A 23,739-nucleotide genomic window follows, 5' to 3' on the forward strand; every position below is an offset into this window, starting at 1 on the left:
CCCTTTGTAAAGCAACTTTATGTCAGCAGCAGATAAATGGTTCTTTTTTCTTATTGATTATTATTTTTAGAATCAGTTAAATCATTAAATCACATATTTGTTCATTATTCCTCTGTATTTAGTTTTTTTTTTGTGTGTGACTAATTTGTACTTTTCATTCAAAATGTGTACAGCTCTGGTTGCAACTTGTAATTATCTCTACCTTAATTTTTTTCTCAGAGATTGATTTTATTAGATGACCTCTGGAGGTTAAAAAGCAAATAGTGAGAGAAGTATGGCAACAATAACTAAGAAAGTTACAATAGAATACAATCACGTGACAACACAAAACACATATAGTAAGTTTTCATCATTCAAATCACCATAGAGTCAATAATGTCATAATGTCTCAATCGATTTATTACAAATCAACAGCTTTAAACTTTAGTATTCACCAGGAAGACCCGCTGGCCTGTATATGTTGGGATCTCCTCCATCTCGCCCCCAACGATTTGCCTTCTGATCAGCCTCAGTGTCCTCGGCACCATGACCCATGCTTCCTTGCACCCACTCTCTTGTATCACTGAAACAAAAAGTAATACACAGTAATTCTCTACAGCAACAAATGACGACCTTCATAGAGCAATTTGTAAATTATTGTAAAGGGCCCAAGTTGCATGCAGACAAAGCTAAATTTAGCAAGACAGCGTTAGTGTGAACTTAATCAATGGTTCTGACTATACGTTATTGTTTGGTCTGTAATTACTTTGTTAGCAATTACTGTTTGTTTGCTCTTTACCTGATGATCTCAGCAGCCCATCGGCCTCCTGCTCCTCTCTGCGCAGCATCATAGTTTCCTCTGGCATGAAAGTATTTGTCAGAGTTTTTCCAGTTGGCATCCCTCATGTCATTATACGCGTGTGCCATATCATAGGCTCCTGATCAGGGAGACAGCAGAAGGCAAAATTTAGTCAAAAATAGCAAAAACATATCCAGAGATAGAAGATGTAACCCTTGTTATACATAGTACAGTTATGTGTGACATGAAAAAAACACAAACAAGAATTAAGACTTAAAAAGGCATTGTGTTTATTACCTTGTGCAGCTTCAATAGGAAACTTGTACCACTGAGCTTCAGTTTTCACAATTAAAATCAGAACAATGCCTGTCAGGAGCAGCTTCATGGTTACAGATGTCTAAAAGAAAAAATATTAACAATGTTACAGTGAGACAGTTATATGTATATTGTACATTTATAAAAATCTGAACTTACGTGTCAGTCTGCAGAGTTTAGAGCAAATCCCAGGAGAATAACTTACCAGTGAGGACTACTCATCTTTTATACTCCACCGAACATAGATGTGAAATATCAGGTTAACACACTGAGGACATTCCCCAGTTGTGCAACGCAGCGACGGACAAAGCTGGACCACAACAGTTTTGTTGCAAGTCATCAGGATCAGATTCTAATGGTCGTCATAACTTTAACTGTTATTTAAACATCCTAAAAGGGATTTTGGAGAATAAAAAATGCTCTTCAGTTAGGAAAATTAAGAAGAATATTTTACTCTCCATTGTACTCGGTCCGTCATGATTAGCAAACTACGAGTTGTTACTGCATAAGATATAGGTACTAATCTGTTTTATTCCATGTTTGTTTGAAACAGGTTTCTCTTGAGAATGAGTTCTGGGTCAATGAGTTTAACTGTTTAAATAAAGGTTAAAGAAATGAACAAAAAAGCATGATTTAGTGACAAACCACAACTTCTCAGAAAGCATGTACGTTCGTCTTTGTGCCAAAACTGACCTAATTTCCGTCTCTGCCACGACTCATGATTTATATTTCTGGCACATTTTTAACGTTGGTAAAATCTTCACAGAAATAATGAGGGTATACGTTGCTGAAATGGAAATTTTCCAGTTAAAAAAGCGCTGAGGTTGCCAGATATTAGACAACACTGTCAACTAGATGAGTGGACAGATTGAGAGGTCTGGACCAAGCTAGGTTGAAGGCTTAATAACTGACACAACCCATTTTCCTGTGCTATGACAATGTGAGTAATGCATTACCTCAAGATTACACTAGGGAATTAAGTTCATGAACACATCTGTAGGTTTTTACGAAGCCATGGGCAAAGCAGAAAGCTTCTTCACAATACAAAGACAATTAGAATATAGTTAAATGGGGATTTTTTTTTTTTCGTGACATGAGCTCCTGACGAGGAAGTGATGGCTGTTTTCTGTAGTCTTTCTTAATGAAATACACATCAACTGTTATCATGAAGAGTAAATCGTAGGTTTAACATTGAACTGATTCACTGCAATTATAAAAGAAACGTTGTATGATGGATTAGTTACTGAGTGGGAAATTCCATACTTGCAACTTCACAGAAAAGTTCAAACTGCTGAAACCTTATATTTGCTTTGACAGTGTACTGACCTTTAGTCACATAGCAAATATCAGATTGTTGATAAAGTCTACCAACTTTATTTATGTAGTTATTTAAAAAATAACATTAACCCTAAGTTAGGACCTTGAATATCTCCGTGTCAGTACTTGAAACCCTGTTCATGTGCATTAGAAATAATTAATCATTAATAACTGAATAAATTAATCTAATCATTTCCAATTTTGGTGTTAAAGGAAGTATGCCATGCCATGAGACATGAAGGCCTACTCAGTGTAAAAAACATCATACATATTTTCTATGACAGCTGAGCTCTCCCGAGCAGCTAAATGCTGCGTGAGTCCAAGACAGTTATTATCTTCTTTGTCTGAATATTCAAATGTTTCATCAAACAGTTTCCTAATCCATTAGAAGCATTCAGTCCAGCGCTCCTTTCTATTTTCTGTAAAAATAGAAAATAGCCCTTTCGATTTTCTGTAAACCAAGAGCCCTTTCTAAAGTATAAAGGGCTCTTGGTTGTCTGATATCTTTTGAGGAAGTCTTTTTTTTTTATCAAAACTTGGGATCAATTTTAATTAAACAAACCAACTCTGACTGTGTGAATAATTAATAGAAAGGTTAACTCAGGACAGCTGGGGCAGATTGCAGGCAGTAACAGAAGAACAGGCGACCAAAGACAAAACTCTGACCCAAAAACAAAAACTACAAACACAACAGAATGTCCAAAGGGTCTTCTGGAATGAAATAGAAAGCAAAACTATCCAACAAACAGACAAAATAAAGCTGACTAGAATACAGAAACGAGGCTAATTCAATCTAAAACGGGGATAGGTAACTTACAAAAATGAATGAATGTAACCGGTATGAAACCTCTGCGTTGTGTTTTTAATGGTTAATAGATGGAGACCACACTGCTGCTCTTTCGAAGGTTTTTTTTTTTATTTTCCAACCTTTCCTCACGAACATCACAAAAGAGAGCGCAATTACAATGACGCAAACAATAGCACAAATAAGTGAAATATGGAGCAACATAGACAAAATAAAATGACACATATTTAAGTGACAAAATGGGAGCTCACCTTTCCTCACGAACATCACAAAAGAGAGGAAGAGTTTTGGCGGGACCGTATCTTTTGTCACAAAAGTTGCTCCCCCATAAAAGAACGTACAGAAATAGTAAACGAAAACGAAAGTTCCACCTGACTAATCTTATAAATGTCATAAAAACAATTAAAACAACAATTTTGTGGAATTATACACAAGTCAAATTAACCCTTGTTACATGAATACAAGTAAACCAGGACTGACCAGAAGATCTTAACAAAGCATAACGTCAAAAACCACAGGACATGACTGGTTTTATCAGAGTCAGTGGCTTTCTTAGTGTTTATCAGGAGGACCCGCTGGCCTTTTATAGTTGGGATCTCCTCCTTCTCATCCCCAGTGATTTGCCTGCTGATTGGCTTCAGTGTCCTCAGTAATGTAACCCATGTTCTTCTTGTACCCACTCTCTGGCATCACTGGGGAAAAAAAAAATGTAGTGATGTTCAATGCTGGCCATTTAAACAAGTGCACCTCAAAAGTTTTTTGTAAAATGCTGTATGACAAGTAAGAGCTGTCATGGTGGTCATAAACAAAAGAAGATGAGCACAGTAAACAAATCCTATAGAAAAACAATGAGTGAATACAGAATTTTGAATTAATTTCACCAGCAACAGGAGTGTGATGTGACCTTGAGACAAGTTGTGTTAGTTTAGGCAGGAAGTTGGTGTCTTCCTACAGCATTAGCTGTATGTACGTTAGTGTTTTATTTAAGTGGAGGCTCATGCATATAACAGGCTGCTGATTAGGGAGAAAGAAAATGATATAATTTGGTAAAATAATAAAAGCATTCAGAGAAAATGGAATCCTGCATGTACAAAGTACCATTATGCATGTTATTAATTTATTTTTGTGTGTGTTACAAATATATTCCAGTAAAGAAAACAGATTTTGGTATACATGATGTCCAAAAGGGCTGCACATCAGCATGGTGGTTAGCACTGTCATCTCACAGCAAGAGGGTTCCTGCATTAAATCCTTTCTCTGTGGATTTTGTATGTTATCTCCATTTACTCCAGCTTCGTCCCAGCATCCAAAACCATGCATGTAAAGTTAATCGGTGATCCTAAATTGTACCTAGGAGTGAGTATGAGTGGAGAACAATTAAGATATATAAGTTTTAAGCTTTACAAGAAATGTATGTAGTCTACTTTTCCATAAAGATTAATCCTTGTAACTGCATTGATGTTGTGATGTGAAGACATTAAAGATGTATGAGGTAATGGAATGAAGTTAGAAACAAGATAAAGACATCTGAGTAGATGTGCACATAAAACCCTCAAAAACAAATTTTAGTTTTTTTTAGTTATATTAAAACAATCGTTGTGTGCAACTTCTTTGAAATATTATGTTTGGTTAAGCAAATAAGGCCTCATCTAATGAAATAGAAAACCAATGATGCATGTGCAGTGAAACAAACGTAAGATGTGTTTCCCACGAGTCTGAAATGATTTCAGACTCGTGGGAAACACATCTTACGTTTCAGTGAAATGAGTTGTCTGAATGTGCTGTGGAAGCAAAAATAACCAAAAACCTGCAAAAAGTTGTTCAGTGCATCAAACAAACAATGCAGTCTATCTCGCCTGTGGCGTATCTTTGTAAATATTTTCAAATTCACTGTAACCAAAATAAATAATAAATCTGAGCTATCAAGTTAACAATTTACGTGCAGCTGATAATTCAACATATTTTGAACCGTGGATTATCTTTGTAAATTGCCACAAAAATGTGTTTTGACTCCACATTTAACTTTTGACAATGGTTTTCCTAGACCCTTTTACTGCTAATCTAATGACAACGATATAAAAAAACATTAACACTGACCCTGAACTTACTTAAATATCCAACAACCTTCTAATAACGGACTATATTGAGGTCCGTCTCAGCACCAAAGAGGACCGCTACTGATTTATGAGTAACACTAGAGACCGCCAGTGAGCCGAGCAACATGCGTGGCTCGGGGCGAACGTGAACGGTGAGTAAATGCTCCTTATCGACTGTGTGGGCCTATTGGCTGAAATGGCATGATGATAACAGTGAAAGCGCGCAGGCTGCTCGTGACACTGACTCGAAGGAAACGCATGATAGAGGCCTGACACGTGAGCGACAGATAAAACGTAAACTACAACTTCGGCAGGTTGTGCGTAAAAGGCACCCTGGCAGAAATGATCACACGAAGCATTGATTGTTGATCCCGTAGTAAACAGCCACCAGTAGGAGGATGGTGAGGTCTGAAAATAGAGTCCTGTCATTTAATACTTCAGTTTTCATCTGCTCTCTGTTACCGAAAAAGTGTAACAGACAACTCTTCAGGCGCATGCTTCTTTTCTGTTTTTGTAATTACGAGCCACAATGGCTTGTGTTAAAAATATAATGGATAGGCATTCTACTTTATATCGGCTGAGATGCCATCACAAGCTGCTCATTGTGGAGCTGGAAGGGAACGCCTCGGTGTGCTGTGAAAAGGACCTTTGATGAAACGGTCAGCAGCACTGAGTGCGCGCGGATTCTTCGCCTCAGCTCAGAGTAGACGACCTCCTACCGACTTGTTTCACGTCACCCCGCCCGTCTGCCTGCCGTCTCCTCCCTTAAACCTTTTTTTCCTGCGACCAACCGTGTCAGCGACTGTGGGCTTAGACAATACAGACACACAGAGAAAGTGATAGAGCCAAAACATAGACTCCTAACATCACCTAGGCTACCTGCTCCAACACGAGAAGGAGGTGAGGAGGACGCACAAGTGCAGGCGCGTCTATGCGTGCCAGTCAAACAAGACATTAAGCGGGCAAAGGAGCAAAAATAAATTGGAATAAGAGTTTATTCCGAAAACTCTTTGGAGAAGCGCACAGCTTTGCTACAAGAGCAAGACAGTCTAAATGAGTACATGGTAAGAGGAGTCATGCATCTCAACAGAGAAGAAGACAGCAGCAAAGGTGAGCAAAAGATTTGAGACGATCGGCGGATAATTTTATCCCAAGCTCTCTGCTAAATGCAAAGCTCTCGCGTTGGTTTCCAGATGCCCTTGAGTGTGTCATGTTGATGTGAAGTATGTGCTTGGGGTCATTCCAACAAGCTAATGGTAACTGCTGTGATGCTCTGTTATTGCCCCAATGCATTTCACCAAAACGCACTGAAATGCCAGAGAGAAGGGGTGTTGCATCCACTCAAGGTGGCAGGATAGTGAGTGTCTGTGAGACCGCCGCTTGAGCACTTGTTGTGCTCGGTTTGGATCTACTGTGAAAGCTCGCGTCCGCGGTCGTTTTCGCACGAGGTGACCTGAGCATAAACGCACAAGGTCATATTGATGAGCAGCCTCTGCGTGTTTGTGCAGCTTCGAGATGTTTGGGTTGTTGTCTGCAACTGAGACGCCACGAATGTGTGCCCTCCGTTGTGATCGGGGGGGTGAGAATTAGAGAGCAGACGGTTTGTAATGACACAAACCCCTCCATCATGATAAGTAACGATAGCCTTTGTTGGCTTTGAAGGGGCCACACAGGATCATTTTACTCTGTGGCTTTGAACTGAGGTCGAGGTCACTGACTAACACCTGATGCTGGGGAAGATTTGCTCCTGAATGACTGTCGGCATGACGCAGCCTGACTCTTATTATGCACTGTTAAATAATCACCAATAGGACTTCTCTTGTGTCCACCACACCCACTCTGTGTAAGTTGAGATTTATTTTAGGGTCTGACATGCAGTATGCACAGCACAACTACCACCTGATCTGTCTTTGCATTGTCCCACAGTAAAAGCAGGAAAAGCGATTATATGACCTAAAATTTGTGAGACATCGGCAGAACACATCTGGTCCTTTATCATTTTCTTTCAGTTAAAACACTGAGAGTGCCGTACCACACGAGAAGTGTTTCATATGTACCTATAAATACTATAAACTCTTATTCTCTCACAACCCAGCATCATGACGATAATGATGCCATATATCATTTATTTTTTTACATGCAACTGTCAAGCTTTATGGGAGGCTAATATCTTTGTTTTCTACCAGCTGCAACCATGCTGTTTGGTGAGGAGTTCCCCATGTGTTGAGTGGTGCCCTGCACAGTGGCACACTGTATCAGCCCCCATCAGAAATGTCTTCCGACCTCTTTGCCAGAAATGGGTTCACCAGGGACAAAAGACGAGTCACCACCTACGACTAAAAATTAATTTGTGATGACAGGCGTGTCTGCGCGCATGACAGTCTGTGTGTTCTTTTATTACATATGCTTTAGAAAGATGAGTCTGCTCCCAGTGCGGGGACCTGTCTCTCATATAAGTTATCAAATTCATTGTATTTTTGAGGACTTAAAGGTAAGGTTTACGTTAAGATTAGGGCAGGGGGAAGCAAAAATTATGCTTGGTGTTGGAATAAGTCTGCAGGATACTAACGTTATATCAAATGAATATCCTCTGAAGTCATGGAATCGTGATTGTGTGTGTTGATTTCTATATATCTGAAAGTCAATTGGAATGCGCTTGAAAGAAACACACAGAAATCTAATAAAACACAACATTGCACATTGTGTTTTCATGCTGTATGACATGAAACAATGAACTGAAATAAACTAGTTTGCTTGTAATAATTTTATAGATTGCAAGTAAAAGGCAGCAAAATAAGAAGATCTTGTAATAATCTGCAAAAACACATGGTCAGAAAACATGACCAATGCACAAACAGGCTATATCTACTTGTACGCAAACTCTGCAACTTACTGCAAAGTTTTTCCATGTTCTGTTTGGCTAATTCACTACTTAACCTGTCTTCTAAAACAGATGGTGTTTTGTGCTTATAGGCTGTCCACTGTGTCAAAATTAATCCAAGCAATAGCTCAAACTCTTTACAAAGTTAACGCCCAGCCTTCAGCTTTAATTGTCAAGTTGTATTACCTTGGTTAGCCCAGCTAACGCATTTTTCCACAGAGACAATCTATTTCAAGATTTATGTCAGGAAAATGTTCATCCAATAAGGCATCTGTAAATTATCTTTAAAACAAAAGTGACTGTTCATCTAAGAGATTTAGGAAATATGAATCAAACACTCAAGCATAAACATCTCAGCAGTGGTTAATTGTCTTGTAAGCAATGATATGAGTTGAAAATGACTGCAGTCAACCTTGATGAAATGCTAACACCTGAGAGGATGGGTGCCTTGAAGTCCGTTTAGTCTATTTGTGTACATTTTAGATGGTGGATTAAGTCATTTTTTCCTCACCTTTTTGCTTAAAACTACACATGTTGCAGCTCTGCAGCCTCATGGTAATTTCCTGTGAATCATAAATGTCTGAAAAAGTAATAAACATGCCCGAGCAGCGCCTAGTTTGACATTATGAGTTTTCATGTGCACAATTTGCTTAACTGAGTTTTAGGCTGGTACACGTTTGTGTGCTGCAAAACAGATGAGACACGCTCGGTTGACGGGAACAATAGTTCACTACAATAATGAATAATAAGCGATTATTTTTACAATTAACATAACATTCCCATCAAAGTTTTTCAAGCTTACGGTGGCATGTTGTAAAGTTTGGGTTTTTTAGTCAAAGCCAGACTTTAACATGGATAGCGTGAATAATATCGCTGTTGTTGCCAAAATCAAATCAGTTGAGCACATCTCTTAGTGAGTGGAGCTCAAGTTTGAATCCATAATAATTTTTTCTTTTCTTTTTTTTTCTCTCCCTTCTTGCGCGTCTGCTTAACTGTCACCTAAAGTTTCATCTGCAGAACCAAAGAAATTTTGTGAGTTTGAGGCTTACTTTTTTTTGGCTCTTGAACAGCCTGGTAACCTGAGCACAGTCTTTACTGCCTCTAACTCCATGTGAGCTGAGAGAGGCTCCAGACCTCTGCAACCTGCACAAGCAGATTACAGGAGGGGTGGAGAAAACAGGCGAAACATACTCCGGCAGAGCGTTGGCATTTATTGGAGTTGGAGTTGGAGTTCAAGGTTTGCATAGGATCAATTTTTAAAACATGATATTTTGTTACAGTTATTAGGTATATATAGTAGTTTGACAGGAATAAGTGATTTTCACTTAATTAGTGATCAATGATCTTCACACTGAGAAAAGAAATACTCATTACAGTTTCTCAGAGCTCATGACGATAAGACCTCAAATGTCATCTTTGGTGTGAGGAATAGTTAAAAATGCAAAATGATCAGAACATTTCCAATTCTTTTACCAATGCACCAGTTACTGTGAAAAAATAGCTGAGTTTCACCGTGAACTCATGCAGTAAAGTGGTGTTTTCACTATGATGCAATATGACAATAAATTAACTAAATACTAGACTAAAAGTACTGAGAGGATACTATAAGAGTATGAATCTAATTTAATTTTTTTTTTATTTGGTCTTGGAATTTACTGTCAAATTATTTGTTAAGTTGACTTAAGTTTTCTTAGAATTTTACGATTGCTTGATATATTTTACAAGAACACCTTAATATCATAAAAATCATTGAATTGGAACTTCTGTCTTCGATCAGTATCCAGTATTTGGAGATGCAACATTATGAGCCGTTAATACAGTGTGAAAGAAGAAGAACCTATAGTTGCAGCTTCTCTTCCCTTTCAAGCCTCAATGAAAAAAAAGTGACTGCACATATGCACAAAAAAAATTAAAAGTGTTTGGTTTGTTTGTTCTAGACTTCTGTAGAGAGCTTGTTAGGAAGATCACACATCATCCATAGATATAAAAAATTCAATTTAAGATAAAAAATATCTTATTTCCATGTGATTCTATACTAATGTAAAGATGATTATAAATATTATATTGCATTTCTGACACACTGGAACTGTTGCTTGTGTATTCCCCTTCAAGTAGTCTCATTCCCAGCAAGCACCAAATGTTCAACTAACATTCCGCCAGCTGTTTTCCTAAAAGCTGGGTTTTCCTCAGCTGGGTTCTTTCTGTGTGGAGTTTCCATGTTCTTTCCATACATTCATGAGTTTTCTCCAGCTTCCTCCGACCATCCAAAAACATGCGTGCTAAGTTAATTGGTGATTCTTAATGGACGCTAGAAATGACAGAGCACGTAGTTTTTCTTTGTGTTGGTCCTGTGATGGACTGGCGACCTGTCCAGGGTTTGCTCTGCCTCTCCTTCAGTAGCAGCTGGGATATATTAATTACAATGTATAGTTCATTAAAACATTTATACAAACAACTCTGCAATGGTTGCCTAAACATTAGAGTGTTAGAAGAAAATAAGGCAGATCAAAACATGCAACCAGAAACTAATTTTATATTTACATCGAGAAAAATGTTCCTGGTGAACTACACAACCACCAAAACAAATTTTAAGATTAAGATTTCAGATTAATTGTCATGCATACACACGAAATTGGTCCTCTGCTTTTAACCCATCCAGGTTGGGACCTGTTCACACACACACACACACACACACACACACACACACACACACACACACACACACACACACACACACACACACACACACACACACACACACACACACACACACACACACAGATGCCAACCTGGAGCAGTGAGCAGCCATTCACAGCAGCCAGGCAGCATGGGGGTACAGTTCCTTGCTCAAGGGCACCTTGGCCATGACGTGGACTGACACCCCTCCAGCTGTCAGTTTCACCAATCTTTTGAGTGGCGAGAGTGGTAATTGAACGACCAACCTTTGTTATTGGACAACTGACTCTAACCACTGAGCCATGGCCGCCACAGTTCAAGGCACCATTCAAGCAACCAAAAAGAGAACATTCTGTTAAGGGTTGCCATATTACAGATGTTCAGAGAGCTTTGGGAACCAAAAACACGCAACTAAAAATAAAGGTTATACTGATGTCAGATAAACTTTCCTGGTGAACCATACGACAAGCACAAAGGGGAACGTTCCAGCACAACAAAAAAACGTTCCTGGAACAATTCAGTCATCTAAAATGTTGTGGACTCCATTACTGTTGATTTCAATAAAAGGGTTTAAATTTAGCCAATAACCAATGTTCACCAATACTGTTTAGACACCTGATTCAGATCAATGCATCATTAGCAGGCTTGTGCAGAACTTAACAATCCTTTGAAGAGATCCATTTAATCTGAATCAGGTGTGTTGAAGCAGGGAAACATCTAAAACCTGCAGGACAGCGGCCCTCGAGAACCAACTTTGGACATCCCTGGTTTAGACTCTTATAGTCTGTTATTATGTATTCCTTCGCAAGAACAGTTATTGTTGTATCTAGTAAAGGCGTGTGTAGGCTTTTTGCGTTTTGCAGTTTTCCGTAGTTGGTTTGTTGAAGTCTGTCAGCAGTGAGGAAACAGGCCAGGCGTTAATGTCAGGTATCAAGAAAGCCTTATGCCAGAGTGCAATGTAGACTCATTATTGAGCCGGCACATGAGAAGTCAGAGATAACTTCTTAATATTAGTCATATTCATATTCAGCAGGAAATGTGTAATTAATTTAAAAACTAATGGACTAGAATCTTATTAGTGGTTTGAGACAAACTGTGAGAGAGCAGAGAGGTAGAACAGTAATTAACAGAATTGGAAACAAAGGTATTTGTATTCCCTTTTTAACTGTGAGTCCTCGAGTTGGGAAGCAAACCACTCAGATTTACTGACTCAAGAGACCAGACGGCGAGGACATGAAAGGAGAAATATTGCTCTGTTCTAGTTAGCTGAGCACATATTTATAACCAAAGATGAATGCGATAGAAGATCCTATCAAAATTGTGACTGAATTGAAAAGCCAAACATGGTGGGTGTGGGTCAAAGAAAAGACAAAATGTGTCACAGAGACGGGATGGTGTGTGGTGTAAATAATAAATAAATGTATCAGTTTCAGGAAACTGTCACATCAGTTTTCCTTGAGGCGTGAAGTTTGAAATAAAGGAATCAACAGTAACTAGGCTTCACAGTGAAACACGTCAGCAGGTTCGTGTGAGCAGAAAATCCTAAAATAATGATCAAAATGGGTTTTAACATGTTGTGACTGGAGTATTTATTTTTCTTCACTAGGAGGGGTTCACAGAGCTACTCCTCGTGTCTATCAGAATTGCATTTATACCAGAAGTTGTCAAACGTGTCCAGATTGCTCCAGTATCTGTTTGTTTTTTTCTTTTCTTTTTTCCTCATTTGGTTCTGAAGAGTTTTGCTGCATAAAATGTAGAAACACAACATAATTTAGCCACAGTCTTAAGATTATTAGCGATGTCTGCTTTGCCATTTATGTGCTGAGCTGCGAGATATTTAAATTTGGTTTGTGGTTTCGCACCCTTACATAACTCTGCTGCAAGTTTGTTTGTGCTAATTCCAACATCCTGAATGTCCACCACTTGACTTCTGAGGCCACATGATCCCTTTAATCATGTCTGGGCTTTACTGTGCAATTCACAATTTCTGATGGCAGAAAAGATTTGGGAATCTGGTTGGAGTTGCATCAAGAAAAGTACTGCTGTAGCAGCAGTGTGGGCTGAAAATGTTACTGACAGACATGGGGGAACTGGTGGAAAAGACAGAAATAGATAATTGGAGACAGGCAGAGAGGAAGAGAGAGAGAGTTAGCGTAGATTTCAGAGAATATCTGTGTTATACCTCCCAGTGGTGAGTGCTTCTGAACAGGAAACAGAAGACAGAAAGATACATACACTTTGTGTTTTAAGCAGCAAACTCTATTGAAGGAACACTCCTCTCCAGAAATCATATGCTGAGATGTTAGAAGAAGAAGAGGCAGACAGAGGAAAGAAATAGAGGATGTGTATAATTAGGCTTATTCATGTTTACATATCTTGCAAAATGTGTTGCCCAAGCCCATCTGTTTGGTAAATTGCTGACAACAATAACAGCAACAATGAATTCAAGTATCTGTTGTTTGAATAATTATAATATCTTATAGTCTGAAGTTCCTGTTTGTAATATTTAAAAAATATTGACAGAAATGCATAATACAGTAATATGTTTTTGTTAGTGTAGAATAACCTATACTCTACACTATGTGCCTATTGTACCCATTAGAGTCTAGTTAAGCATATACATGCAGGAGTGATTCAAAACCAAAATGCATTATCGGGGTGTTTTCATTCAGATTAGAGAAGCCTTATTTCATGCAATTTCATGTAAATGTGCTTGCTGGCTGTTGAGAGGAGCTAACTTTTGATGTCCATAATTTACTTGGTTTATGTGGGGGTTTCCTTGGTTGCACTTGGTTGCACTTTATGCCGTTAGATTTTCTCTAAATCCCACACGCTGAAATCTAGTGGGAATGTGACACATACGACTGAGGGTTGAATCTTCTCATGAACACATGAAGCTTTTGAACTAAAACTAAAGCACCAGTATTAAATCTACCAAGTGCCTGCTCACACCAATGCAATTTTCCACTCCTGTCCTCTTGTGTTCAGCAAGTGTAAAACAAATTAATACAAATATTTCATCCACTTCTTTCCAACCTTTTGCACTTGATAACTTTCTGAATAAATGGTTAAATGAAATTCAAAAGTCCTTCACAGGCTGTTGGTTTTTTCTCCAGTTTGGAAATTGAGGATTACAAGGTTGACATTATTTGTACAGCTGCTAGACAAGCCTTCACACTGTACACTAACGTTAGAGCCCTTTAATTGATAGTTAACAATTTATCTGTCTAGTAACTTGGTTAGATGTAAGTAGTTACTCCATCACTCTTTTTAAAAGCTTTGTAAAAGTTTATTGTCAAAAACAGCTCCCCTGTCCCAATAACGTCTCTCCAAGAGGTCCTTGTTTCCTTTTACATGCAGTTTCTATGCTGTAAATCATGTAAACCAAGATACCAATACACACCTTACAATGGCTTTGCTTCACTGGAGCTGCTTGCTTGCAAATGTAAAAAGAGCAACTCTGTCTCGTAAAACTTACGCTGTGAATTATTGTCCAATTGCAGTGTAAAGTCATCAGGCTGCATTATATTCATTGACAACGGTTTTGTTTAGAATAAATTAAGTGCCGCTGTTTCAAGACACTGTGGACAGTTTGTGTTATGAAATGGATGATAATCTTTTCCTGACTTCGAGCAAGTGATTTGGGAATCTAAATATGAACAAAATAAAGCTTGAGACACTACAACCTGATTTTGTCAGTGCAAGATAGGATATTTTGTTGGATAAAAATTGTTTGGTGAAGTGACTAAAGCCAGATTTTATAGTGGCACTCTACATGGGGTAACAGCCGTTAGTGTGCCTGCCACCCCACGCAGAGTGAAGGATTGTAGGAATTCAACCAGCTCGCATGCAGTCCTTTGAAAAGCAAAGCGTGTTGCTGCCTTTGCAATGATGCTGTATGCATTGGTCAAATGCTGTTTGGTTGAAAGTTAGGTTGGACTGATTGGACAGATTTCACGATGAAAAGAAAGAAACATGAAAAACCAGAAAGAACGAGGAAGCGTGTGGGAAGGCACAGACAACAGCTGCACTGGATAACCTTGATTATCTTTTAAAACTAAAGTTTCACTCAAGTTAAGGCTTGGCTGGCTGCAGCTACACATGTGATTGTGTTTGGTTTGGTGAAAGTCATTTGGATTAAAATGATTGTTTCATCACAGTGATAAAAATAAATACCATGACTCATGGTCATTCTTTCCAAAACCTACATTGACTGTCGGTGGGAAATAGGAAAGAAACAGCAGTGTTAAAGCTGGGAAGTGCATTAGTTTTTTGGCATCATTGAGCAAAGATTCCATAATAACCTCTCAGCATATTGAATGTTCTCTAAGGAAATTGGAAAATCTGTCATGGGAGACTTTAGCCGATCGGTTCATGTCAGAAAGATTCCTGTTTTCGTTAACATTCCAACAGCTGGTGGAAAGCTAGCTTTAAAAAAGTTGATACTGGTTGAGGGTTTTTGAGGGAAATACAAATCAGTGACTACTCTGAAGCAGATTCAGGGCTCTTCTTGTCAGTTTGACTGTACTGACTTTATGTTGCGGCCCATGACAAGAAATAATGTGCGTCTAGTGTGTTAATTTGACTAAGACAGAGTTGGAAATTTGTGAGACTGATTGGTCGATTCAAGTCGGTTCCGTAGATTTACCAAGAGAGGGGATTCTTGGTAGATTTACCATTCTTCTCTTCTCAACTTTGCCACTTTAATGTAATGTCACCTGATTCCTCCATTGTTAAAATCACAATTACAGTGCCTTCTACATGTCTTTGTCACTTGCATGCTGCAAGATGGGGCTTTCCTTGAGCATTTAGAAAGAAGGATTAGAAATTTAAAGAGTAATATGTCACTAAAGCCCAACAAAAAAAAAGAAACTCCACCCCAGCAGGTGCCCCAATAAGTACTGTAGACGTAGCTTGTATTACGAAAAAGCTATAACCTGGAAACAAAGCCCATCACTTGTTTGAGTAGCACCAGTATCTTGTTCATCTAACAGCTGATTGAACAGTAGGGCTTCTTGGATAAGAGCATGCTTCTTGCAGCCCTTCTGATTAACTTTTTGTCTTGATCTTCAGCGCAATGGGACAAAACCTCTGTGGAAACTCAGCGTCTGCAACAACAAGTAAAGTAGTGATTACTCCCTTGCAGCAACTACGTAGGATAGGGAAGATATTGTTGGGGAGTCCTGTTTCAATCCACAGAGGCAGTGTGTGACTCTCAAAGGCACTCAGGATAAGTAAGGCAGAGGGCTATTTGTGGTTTGTTCTCCTGCCCAGAAAGAAGGTTTGAGTGAGGTAGCTCCGTCACATTGATAGCAAACTTGCAACTTGGCTCTCCCTGTGTTATTGAATGGGCACAAAAAATGATTGTTTAAGATGGATGGATGGATGGATGACAAAGGATGGGAAATTATCCAGATACAAGATATATGCACCCCACCTTCACAGAGAGAGGTGAACAGGATATTATAAGAAGAGATATCAGCAGTCTAGCCAGAAACAGATGGTGAGACAGAGCTACGCACAGGCAGGATCTTCCTGCCAATACAGTTCTGACAGAGAACAATGTTAGTGTGTACTTGCACACACATACAAACACAGTTTTTGACTTGTAAAAGTCTTTATGAAGAAGCATCAATGATCTCAAACGCTGCATTGCTGTCACCATCACACCCCCGGCTCTTCATTTCCTCTCTCCTCTTGTGTTTCGTTTCCTCTTTTCCTTTTCATTTCTCTCTCACAACGCTCATTTTCTTCTTGTAGCTCTCTTCATCCACCCTCTGAAAGCAAAGTGTTAGCAGGATGCATTTAACTGCTAACAAACACTGATGTCTGCATTATTTACTTTGTTTTCATCTGAGACAGTTTTGGGTTTCAGTTCAGAGTAAAACATTCGAGTTGGACTAAATTATTCATCACAGGTAGTTAAGAGGAAATATAATTAAATAAGCTAACGCAAAGAAGCTCCTGGGGACTATCAAATGTGCCGCAAATGTTTAGTTCAGAGTAAATTAGATTTATAATTTGTCTGACACAGAGGAGAGATCTTAACCTAAGTATCACTGTGGGGCAGATCAGGCGTCAGCTGGTGTCCAGGTTGCATGTAGACTTCTGGGAATCCTGGGGATCTGTCACAGTCAGGGACCATTTACAGAGACCAGCTGCAGGCCACCTTGATGGACACACACCTACTATTCAGTATTCTTTAACTGAGTACTGGATGAAATCACTTACAAATAATCCTCCCAAATTTGTTTTGAGATTTTTTCCCATTTAAGTTTTACCAGCTTGAATAAGAATAGATGAAGCATCAGTCACTCCAAGGGCCAGATGCATAAACAATGCGTACATACAAAAAACATCTGTACGTCCTTTCCTCCAAAGAAAACGGGAAGACATAGAATTTAATCTAAACAAAACAGACAATTTCACTGAGCTTGTTCAGAATGATAGAGATTTCTATCAGATTTTGTTTATTATCGTCAGTTTCAGCAACATACTCTTATTTACAATAATTGTACATTCTGTAAATAACTGCATCTGTGCGTTGTGCATAATGGCTGTAGAAGACCCCCCTAAAGAGACTTTAAAAGACGAGTGTTTAGAGATGGTTTTGATTTTTAGGCACATGATTGTCTCCACATGGCTTCTACAAACCATGATCCATCTGTAAGTTTGTGTCTCCCTACTGATCATCTCCAAGCAAGACTGTATGTTGTTCAGGCAGAGCGTTCATCTGCTGTAGATAAAACAGGAGTTGACGGCCCTCTGCTGTCGCCCTGATATGATGTGTGAGTAGATATGCATTTTGCCTGCTGGTTTATATTCAGCACATTTTTTTTTTTAACTTCTGCAGTTGTTTGCTCTGAACTTTCAGAGCTGATCGCTTGTTGCTTCATGGTGAAACTACACTTCTTTACTTTTCTTTTTTGCAATCAGTGTGTTGATATGCAAATTACAAATTAGGGGAATGCACACATCCATTCATAGCTAAAAATGGGAGTGGAAATCAGGTTTGTGCATATGTGTATGGCTTTGTGATTATATACATTTATAAAAGAGAACCATGTGCACACAGAGCTTTATAAATGTTGCAAAAAGAATGGGTATGCACATTTCTGCATTTGTGCATACACAGTTTTAATAATGAAACTACACAAAGTTTTATGTATCTGGTTCCTGGTCTTTAACAGAGTTTCCCTGAAGCAATACTTTGTTAAGTTTGCTTGTCATAATCTTATTGAAATGTAGATTGTATCCATCTTCCCCTCTATCCTGACTTGTCTCTCTTTCCCTGTTGTAGAAAAACAGAAATGATACAGAATGTTGCTCCCACCTCAATTTTTGACTAAGATTGTATTAATGAGGTGCATGGTTTCATCCATGAAACGTGGCCAAATCGTTCAATATTCATTTCCTTAAATCAGGGAACTTGCTTCTTTTTTTTTTCCAAGATTTTGACAAATTCCCAGTGGGCTGTCAATGTGATGAATATCTTCCATGTGACTACTTCATCATGAAGTCCCGATTGGTGGAGTACTTTGATAGTTGTCCTTCTGTTAGGTCCTTCCATTTCCACAAAGGATCTCTGGATCTCATTTATAGTGATCGTTGGCATGTTGGTTACCTGTCTGACCAAGACCATTCACACCCAATTTCTCACCTATTCCAGAGTGTTGGTGTTTACAATATCTTAAATCTTAGGAAACTGCTGTGCCTTTGGACATTTGAAATGCTGCAGAAATGTTTCTGTGTCCTTTGGCAGATCTTGAAACAGTCCTGACTTGCAGGTCTCTTAGACACTTAGCTCAGCCTTCAATATGACCCTTTGAGACCATATATAAGTGTGTACCTTCTTGATTATATCATCCAAAATAAATTGAGTAGAGGTGTATGGAGCTAAATCAGTTCCAATATTCACAAATGTGCAGGATAGGATTCACAAATGCGTAGGGCGATTCACAAATGCACAGGACAAGATTCACAAATGTATTTCTGATGCACACACAAATATAACTTGATTTACAAACTGCTTCTGGTCTGTGGACTTCGCTGCATTTATGTGTGGATTTTGAGACTCCCCTGACTTGCGTCAACCCACAAATGTATTTTCTTTAACACGGAATGATCTGCAACCAATCAGATATCTTCCTTGTTTCAGCAAATCATAAGAACCCTGCGCATTTGTGAATCTTGTCCTGCGCATTTGTGAATCGCCCTACGCATTTGAATCTTATCCTGCGCATTTGTGAATCGCCCTACGCATTTGTGAATCGCCCTACCTATTTGAATCTTATCCTGCGCATTTTTAAATCGACCCGCGCATTTGTGAATCGCCCTACGCATTTGAATCTTATCCTGCGCATTTGTGAATCGCCCTACGCATTTGTGAATCTTGTCCTGCGCATTTGTGAATCGCCCTACCTATTTGAATCTTATCCTGTGCATTTTTAAATCGACCCGCGCATTTGTGAATCGCCCTACCTATTTGAATCTTATCCTGTAGATTTTTAAATCGACCCGCGCATTTGTGAATCTTGTCCTGCGCATTTGTGGATATTGAAACTGATTTAGCTCCATAGAGGTGGACTCCAATCAAGTTGTAGAAACATTGCAAGTATGCTGACAGAAGTTGGATGAACCAGAGCTAAAGTTCATAGTATAATATAATAATGTCAGTCGTCTTTGTCTTTCAAACCTTTACTCATGCTCTGATTAAACTCAGTAGGTATTTGTTTTCAAAGGTTTCTTGTTCACTAAATAACTGACATGTATTCCCCTCAGATGAAATGTCAGCATTTACCCTGCTTGCACCTGACTGGATAAATCACTGGGGTGTCAAAGGCCCTGCCCAGGGCAGCTGATCTGGGAAAATTCTGAAATTTTGCCTTGCATTATTCACCAGAATTAGCCTCTCTCGAGTCCAGGATGAAATACAGGTCTTGCAACAGTTCAGACCTGCTCTACTAGCTGTATAACTAAGAGACTATTAAGAGTGAGACTGAATCCCTAAATCACTCCCCATAGTTTGCTATTTGATCTAGCTTTTAGTTGCAGGGGTCAGTATATTCTCCCTTTGTTTTACTAATTAATATAGAAAACATACCGTGTAGGATTTTTGGAGCCCTTAGGTCAGCAACAATCTTTTTTTTTTTTTTTTTATCATGACTGAAAAGTGACAAGTGCCCTTCACCAGCTGTTGACATTTCTTGTTTTTTTTCCCCCCAAACACAAAGCCTTTCAGTTTGGATTTTATCAGAGAGAGAAAAGTAGCAAAGATTCACATTTTAAGAAACTGGAATCAGAGAATATTTGATATTTTGAGCCACACTAAAAGCATGGTTGTAGGGATGGTAATGTTGGTCGATTCAATTTTGGTTCAGACCTATAGGGGTTTATTTCTTTGCATGTCCTTGAGGCTCCAGTGGTGTGTGTGTGTGTGTGTGTGTGTGTGTGTGTGTGTGTTTTAACTAAAAGTAGTCATCAGATTTTTTTGTGCACATGCAGTCCTCCATACAGAAAATAATATATATAAAAAAAGAGTTCTATATGTTTGCACAGGGGGCCAGAGTTCTTCATCTGTGCATCCGGTCCGTCTTGGATTCACAAGTACGCGTTAGAGACGTCATCTTGCTTCTCATTCATTTTGAATGGGGCGATGTCCTTTGTTGCCGAATTGAATTCTGGGTCTGTTGCATCACTTTGCTAGTGTAGCTTGTGGTGGAAAATAGAAAACAGTTGAAATTTTCAAGTTGCAGTCGAAGCGCCAGCCAATCAAATAATCACATGTCCATCCTCATGAGTATCACTCCAATTCTCAGACCTGCCCAACCTCGAGCGTTAATGCAACAAGTCCATGTAAATCCTGAATTCAGAAATTCCCATGCAGAAGCTTACAGACTCATGTATAAATTTGCAGCACAAGGACACAGAAGACATCAAATGATCCAAACATCAGCATGTTAGTGTCAGGCCCAGAGAATAGAGGATGCAGGAGCAGGAGATGATATATCCAAAAGCTTTTATTTAAGGAGCAGAAGTTCTCAAGTCTCTCCAGAGAGAAAAAAACAGGCTATGGAAGTTATTAATTATTTTATATATATATATATATATATATATATATATGTGAGTGGTGGGCCGTTATCGGCGTTAACGTGCTGCGATAATTTGAGAGTCTTATCGGGCGATATAAAAAATATCGCCGTTAATCTATTCTCAAAGTTGGGTTGGGAACTGGGTCAAAATAGGTAAGCAAACTGTGATGACTTTTACCTTGATATTTTAGCTCGGGTGTAGGCCGATGTACTTTGTCTGCCGTTGGGTGTGATGAAAACAGAAGAACGCCACTTTGCAGAAGCCTGTGCTAGGCAGTTTATGGAGGTCGCTAATCTGTGGGGGATAGTTGACAAAATCTGCTCTGTTGGAACAGACAGCGCTCCTAATATGGTGGCCGCAGGGAGGATACTGCCCTTCGAGCATCTGCCGTGTGTTGCACATGTTGTATAGAGAGCGATTGTAAAGGCTCTAGCATGGTTGCCGCGTCTGCTCGCGCGAGCGGTGTTGATGACGTCACGAGTTCGTGCCCGCCATAGGACCCTATATAGTGGCGCAAGTCGTTGCGCGCCAGTAGTTGCAATTTTCTCCGTCACAGAGGTGGCGCTGCTACGTGAAGGTTACCTCTACTCTACAACCACGAAAGTGGAGAAGAAAACAATGCCGCTGTCAAGAGCAAGAATACTGTAATTAATGATACTGCTGCAGTTTTCGGATCATTTTAATTTTTTAATTCAGTTAAAAGAGGTGAAGGTTTGAAGCCCCCGGCATCAATAGAGTCTCTGCCCTCTTCTTTGCCTTCACGTATCTGTCCCGTAGCTTCTTCCACATATTCTTACAGAACTCTCCCTTTTTCCCCAAAGTTCTGCCAATCTCTGTGCACCAGTTTTGGGAGTTTACGTGCTCCCTGTGCTGTTTCACTGCAGTTTCGTACAGCTGCCTGTACAAACGCACCTCCTCACTGAGCCTGGTCTCACAACAGTCCATCCGGTTCGTTGTGCTCGGCGCCGCCAAGTTACAAAAATCGACTGGTGCACGACAACGCGCTGCGCCGTCTTTTCAAGGGAAGCGCCATGCCTGAAACGTCATTTTGACGTCACGGTGCGACACCGCCGTGACAGACGCGGCAACCATGCTACCGCCTTAATGTTACTGCGAGAAGGGGGTTTTGATGCTGCACTTGCCAAGTGTCAACAAATGGTGGGACATATCAAACACAGTCCGGCCAACGCAGACGAGCTGAAAGTCCAGCAAACCTCCCTTGGGCAAGTTCAGGAGCCGCTCGTGCAAGATGTTCCAACACGGTGGAATTCCACCCTCGAGATGATCAAGCGCGTGTGGCGCAACAGAGACGCACTGCACACAACGCAACAGCAGCACCACCTGGCCCTCCCAACAAGTGCTGAATATGAGAAGTTGGCGAAGCTAGAGACACTGCTGGAGCCATGCATGTGAATAAGCTGGTCTGCCTGCTGCGTGTACACCAAGAGCGACCTCGCTGGAGAAGCTTCGCTTGAGAATTTGCTTTGGTAGCTTTGGTAGCTCGTGACGTCACATTTAGAATGTTAAATTCTTAAAGGCCCCGCGGCTGTGCAGCACCCCCGCGAGAAAAAAACATGTGGAAAGTGAGGGCAGGGACACGAATAAACGTGTTGTTATTTACAATTTGTTATTCAAGATATACATCACGTTACAAATGATGTAAAACTACATTAGGTACACCTGAGAAGAGAGGGAATAGCAGAGGCAGCTGTGAAAAAGAAACTAAATTCTAAATAAAATCCGAAATAAATCCGAAATAAAACTTAATTGCAGTGAGAAAGGTATGCGTGGGGTTACTACACTATTGTATTGAAGCACTCGACACGGCAATTGCAACAGTCTCAGGATTAAACGACTATTGTTTGGATAGGAACCAAAGTTTACACGTCTTTTTCCGCGAAGCCCGCGGATTGCCGGACCCCTGAATGAGCCATTTTAATCTAGATTAATTTCAAGATTTCAGTGAGATTAATCTAGATTAAAAAAATTAATATATGCCCACCGCTAATATATATATACACATATACTTCTCCCAAAATGAGAGAAGTATATCTATGAAAATTGATCAAAATCAAAATCACTCCACTATACGGAGGAACAAACAAAAGGACTATCAAAATTTAACTTGAACTAAATATCACTCCTGCAACGGAGGAAAAACAAATAACCTCTCCTAAAAAAAAAGGCACTACACTATGAAAATTTGTAAAACAAAAAGTCACTCCAACTGGGAGGAAAAACAAGAATGCTATGAAAAAACATAAACTAGTACTTTAGCACGACTATTTTATCAAAGTTAACAGGAAAAAAAAATCTCTCTTGGCGAGGATACAACAAAAGGTAATCTTGGAACTTGGCTTTGAACAGGCTTGGAATAGGCGAGAGTGATGCACGTAAGACTAACTGATACAACACACTGGCACTAGACAAGGGGAGACGCAGACTCTTATGCACACAGGGATAATAGAGAACAGGTGGAATCATTCATAAGACAATCAGACTGGAACACGAGAGGAAAGGCAAGTGACCTGAAATGAGAGGGAGAGTTAATATTTCAAAATAAAACAGGAAATGATGAGACACGGCATGGAGACGAGACAAAAAAAACCCTTGACCTCACCGCGGTGTGACAGTTAGAACTATAGTTAGAATGCTCAAGTTAACAGCTATAATATATTCTCTCAAAATCATAAACATAGCTGCAGATTCTAATTCTCATTTGTGAAAAAAAATGATTGAATCGATAGAGCAGTTTCTAAAAGAAAGGCTGCTAATTAAC

At 39.5% G+C, this 23,739-nt stretch overlaps 2 protein-coding genes across 4 annotated transcripts in view; one reads left to right on the forward strand and one right to left on the reverse strand.

Annotated features, from left to right (window-relative positions):
* Window positions 1–378: 378 nt before the first annotated feature.
* Window positions 379–3,367, reverse strand: saa (serum amyloid A). Its single transcript, XM_075470990.1, has 4 exons — window positions 3,338–3,367; window positions 1,076–1,175; window positions 779–917; window positions 379–562 (listed from the first exon to the last, which is right to left on the reverse strand). Exons 2-4 carry the CDS (start codon window positions 1,161–1,163, stop codon window positions 424–426), a joined length of 366 nt encoding a protein of 121 aa, XP_075327105.1. The 5' UTR covers window positions 1,164–1,175; window positions 3,338–3,367; the 3' UTR covers window positions 379–423.
* Window positions 3,368–5,993: 2,626 nt separating this feature from the next.
* The window catches only part of syt7b (synaptotagmin VIIb), a 133,850-nt gene continuing 116,104 nt past the window's right edge, over window positions 5,994–23,739 (forward strand). For all 3 annotated transcript variants that reach the window (XM_075458634.1, XM_075458708.1, XM_075458786.1), the window contains exon 1: window positions 5,994–6,421. In XM_075458634.1, the coding sequence (XP_075314749.1) occupies window positions 6,373–6,421 (49 nt within the window). In that variant the 5' untranslated portion in view covers window positions 5,994–6,372. The remainder of the gene's footprint in view (window positions 6,422–23,739) is intronic.

This window comes from Odontesthes bonariensis, chromosome 1 (genome assembly GCF_027942865.1).
Source record: "Odontesthes bonariensis isolate fOdoBon6 chromosome 1, fOdoBon6.hap1, whole genome shotgun sequence".
Classification (NCBI taxonomy): domain Eukaryota; kingdom Metazoa; phylum Chordata; class Actinopteri; order Atheriniformes; family Atherinopsidae; genus Odontesthes; species Odontesthes bonariensis.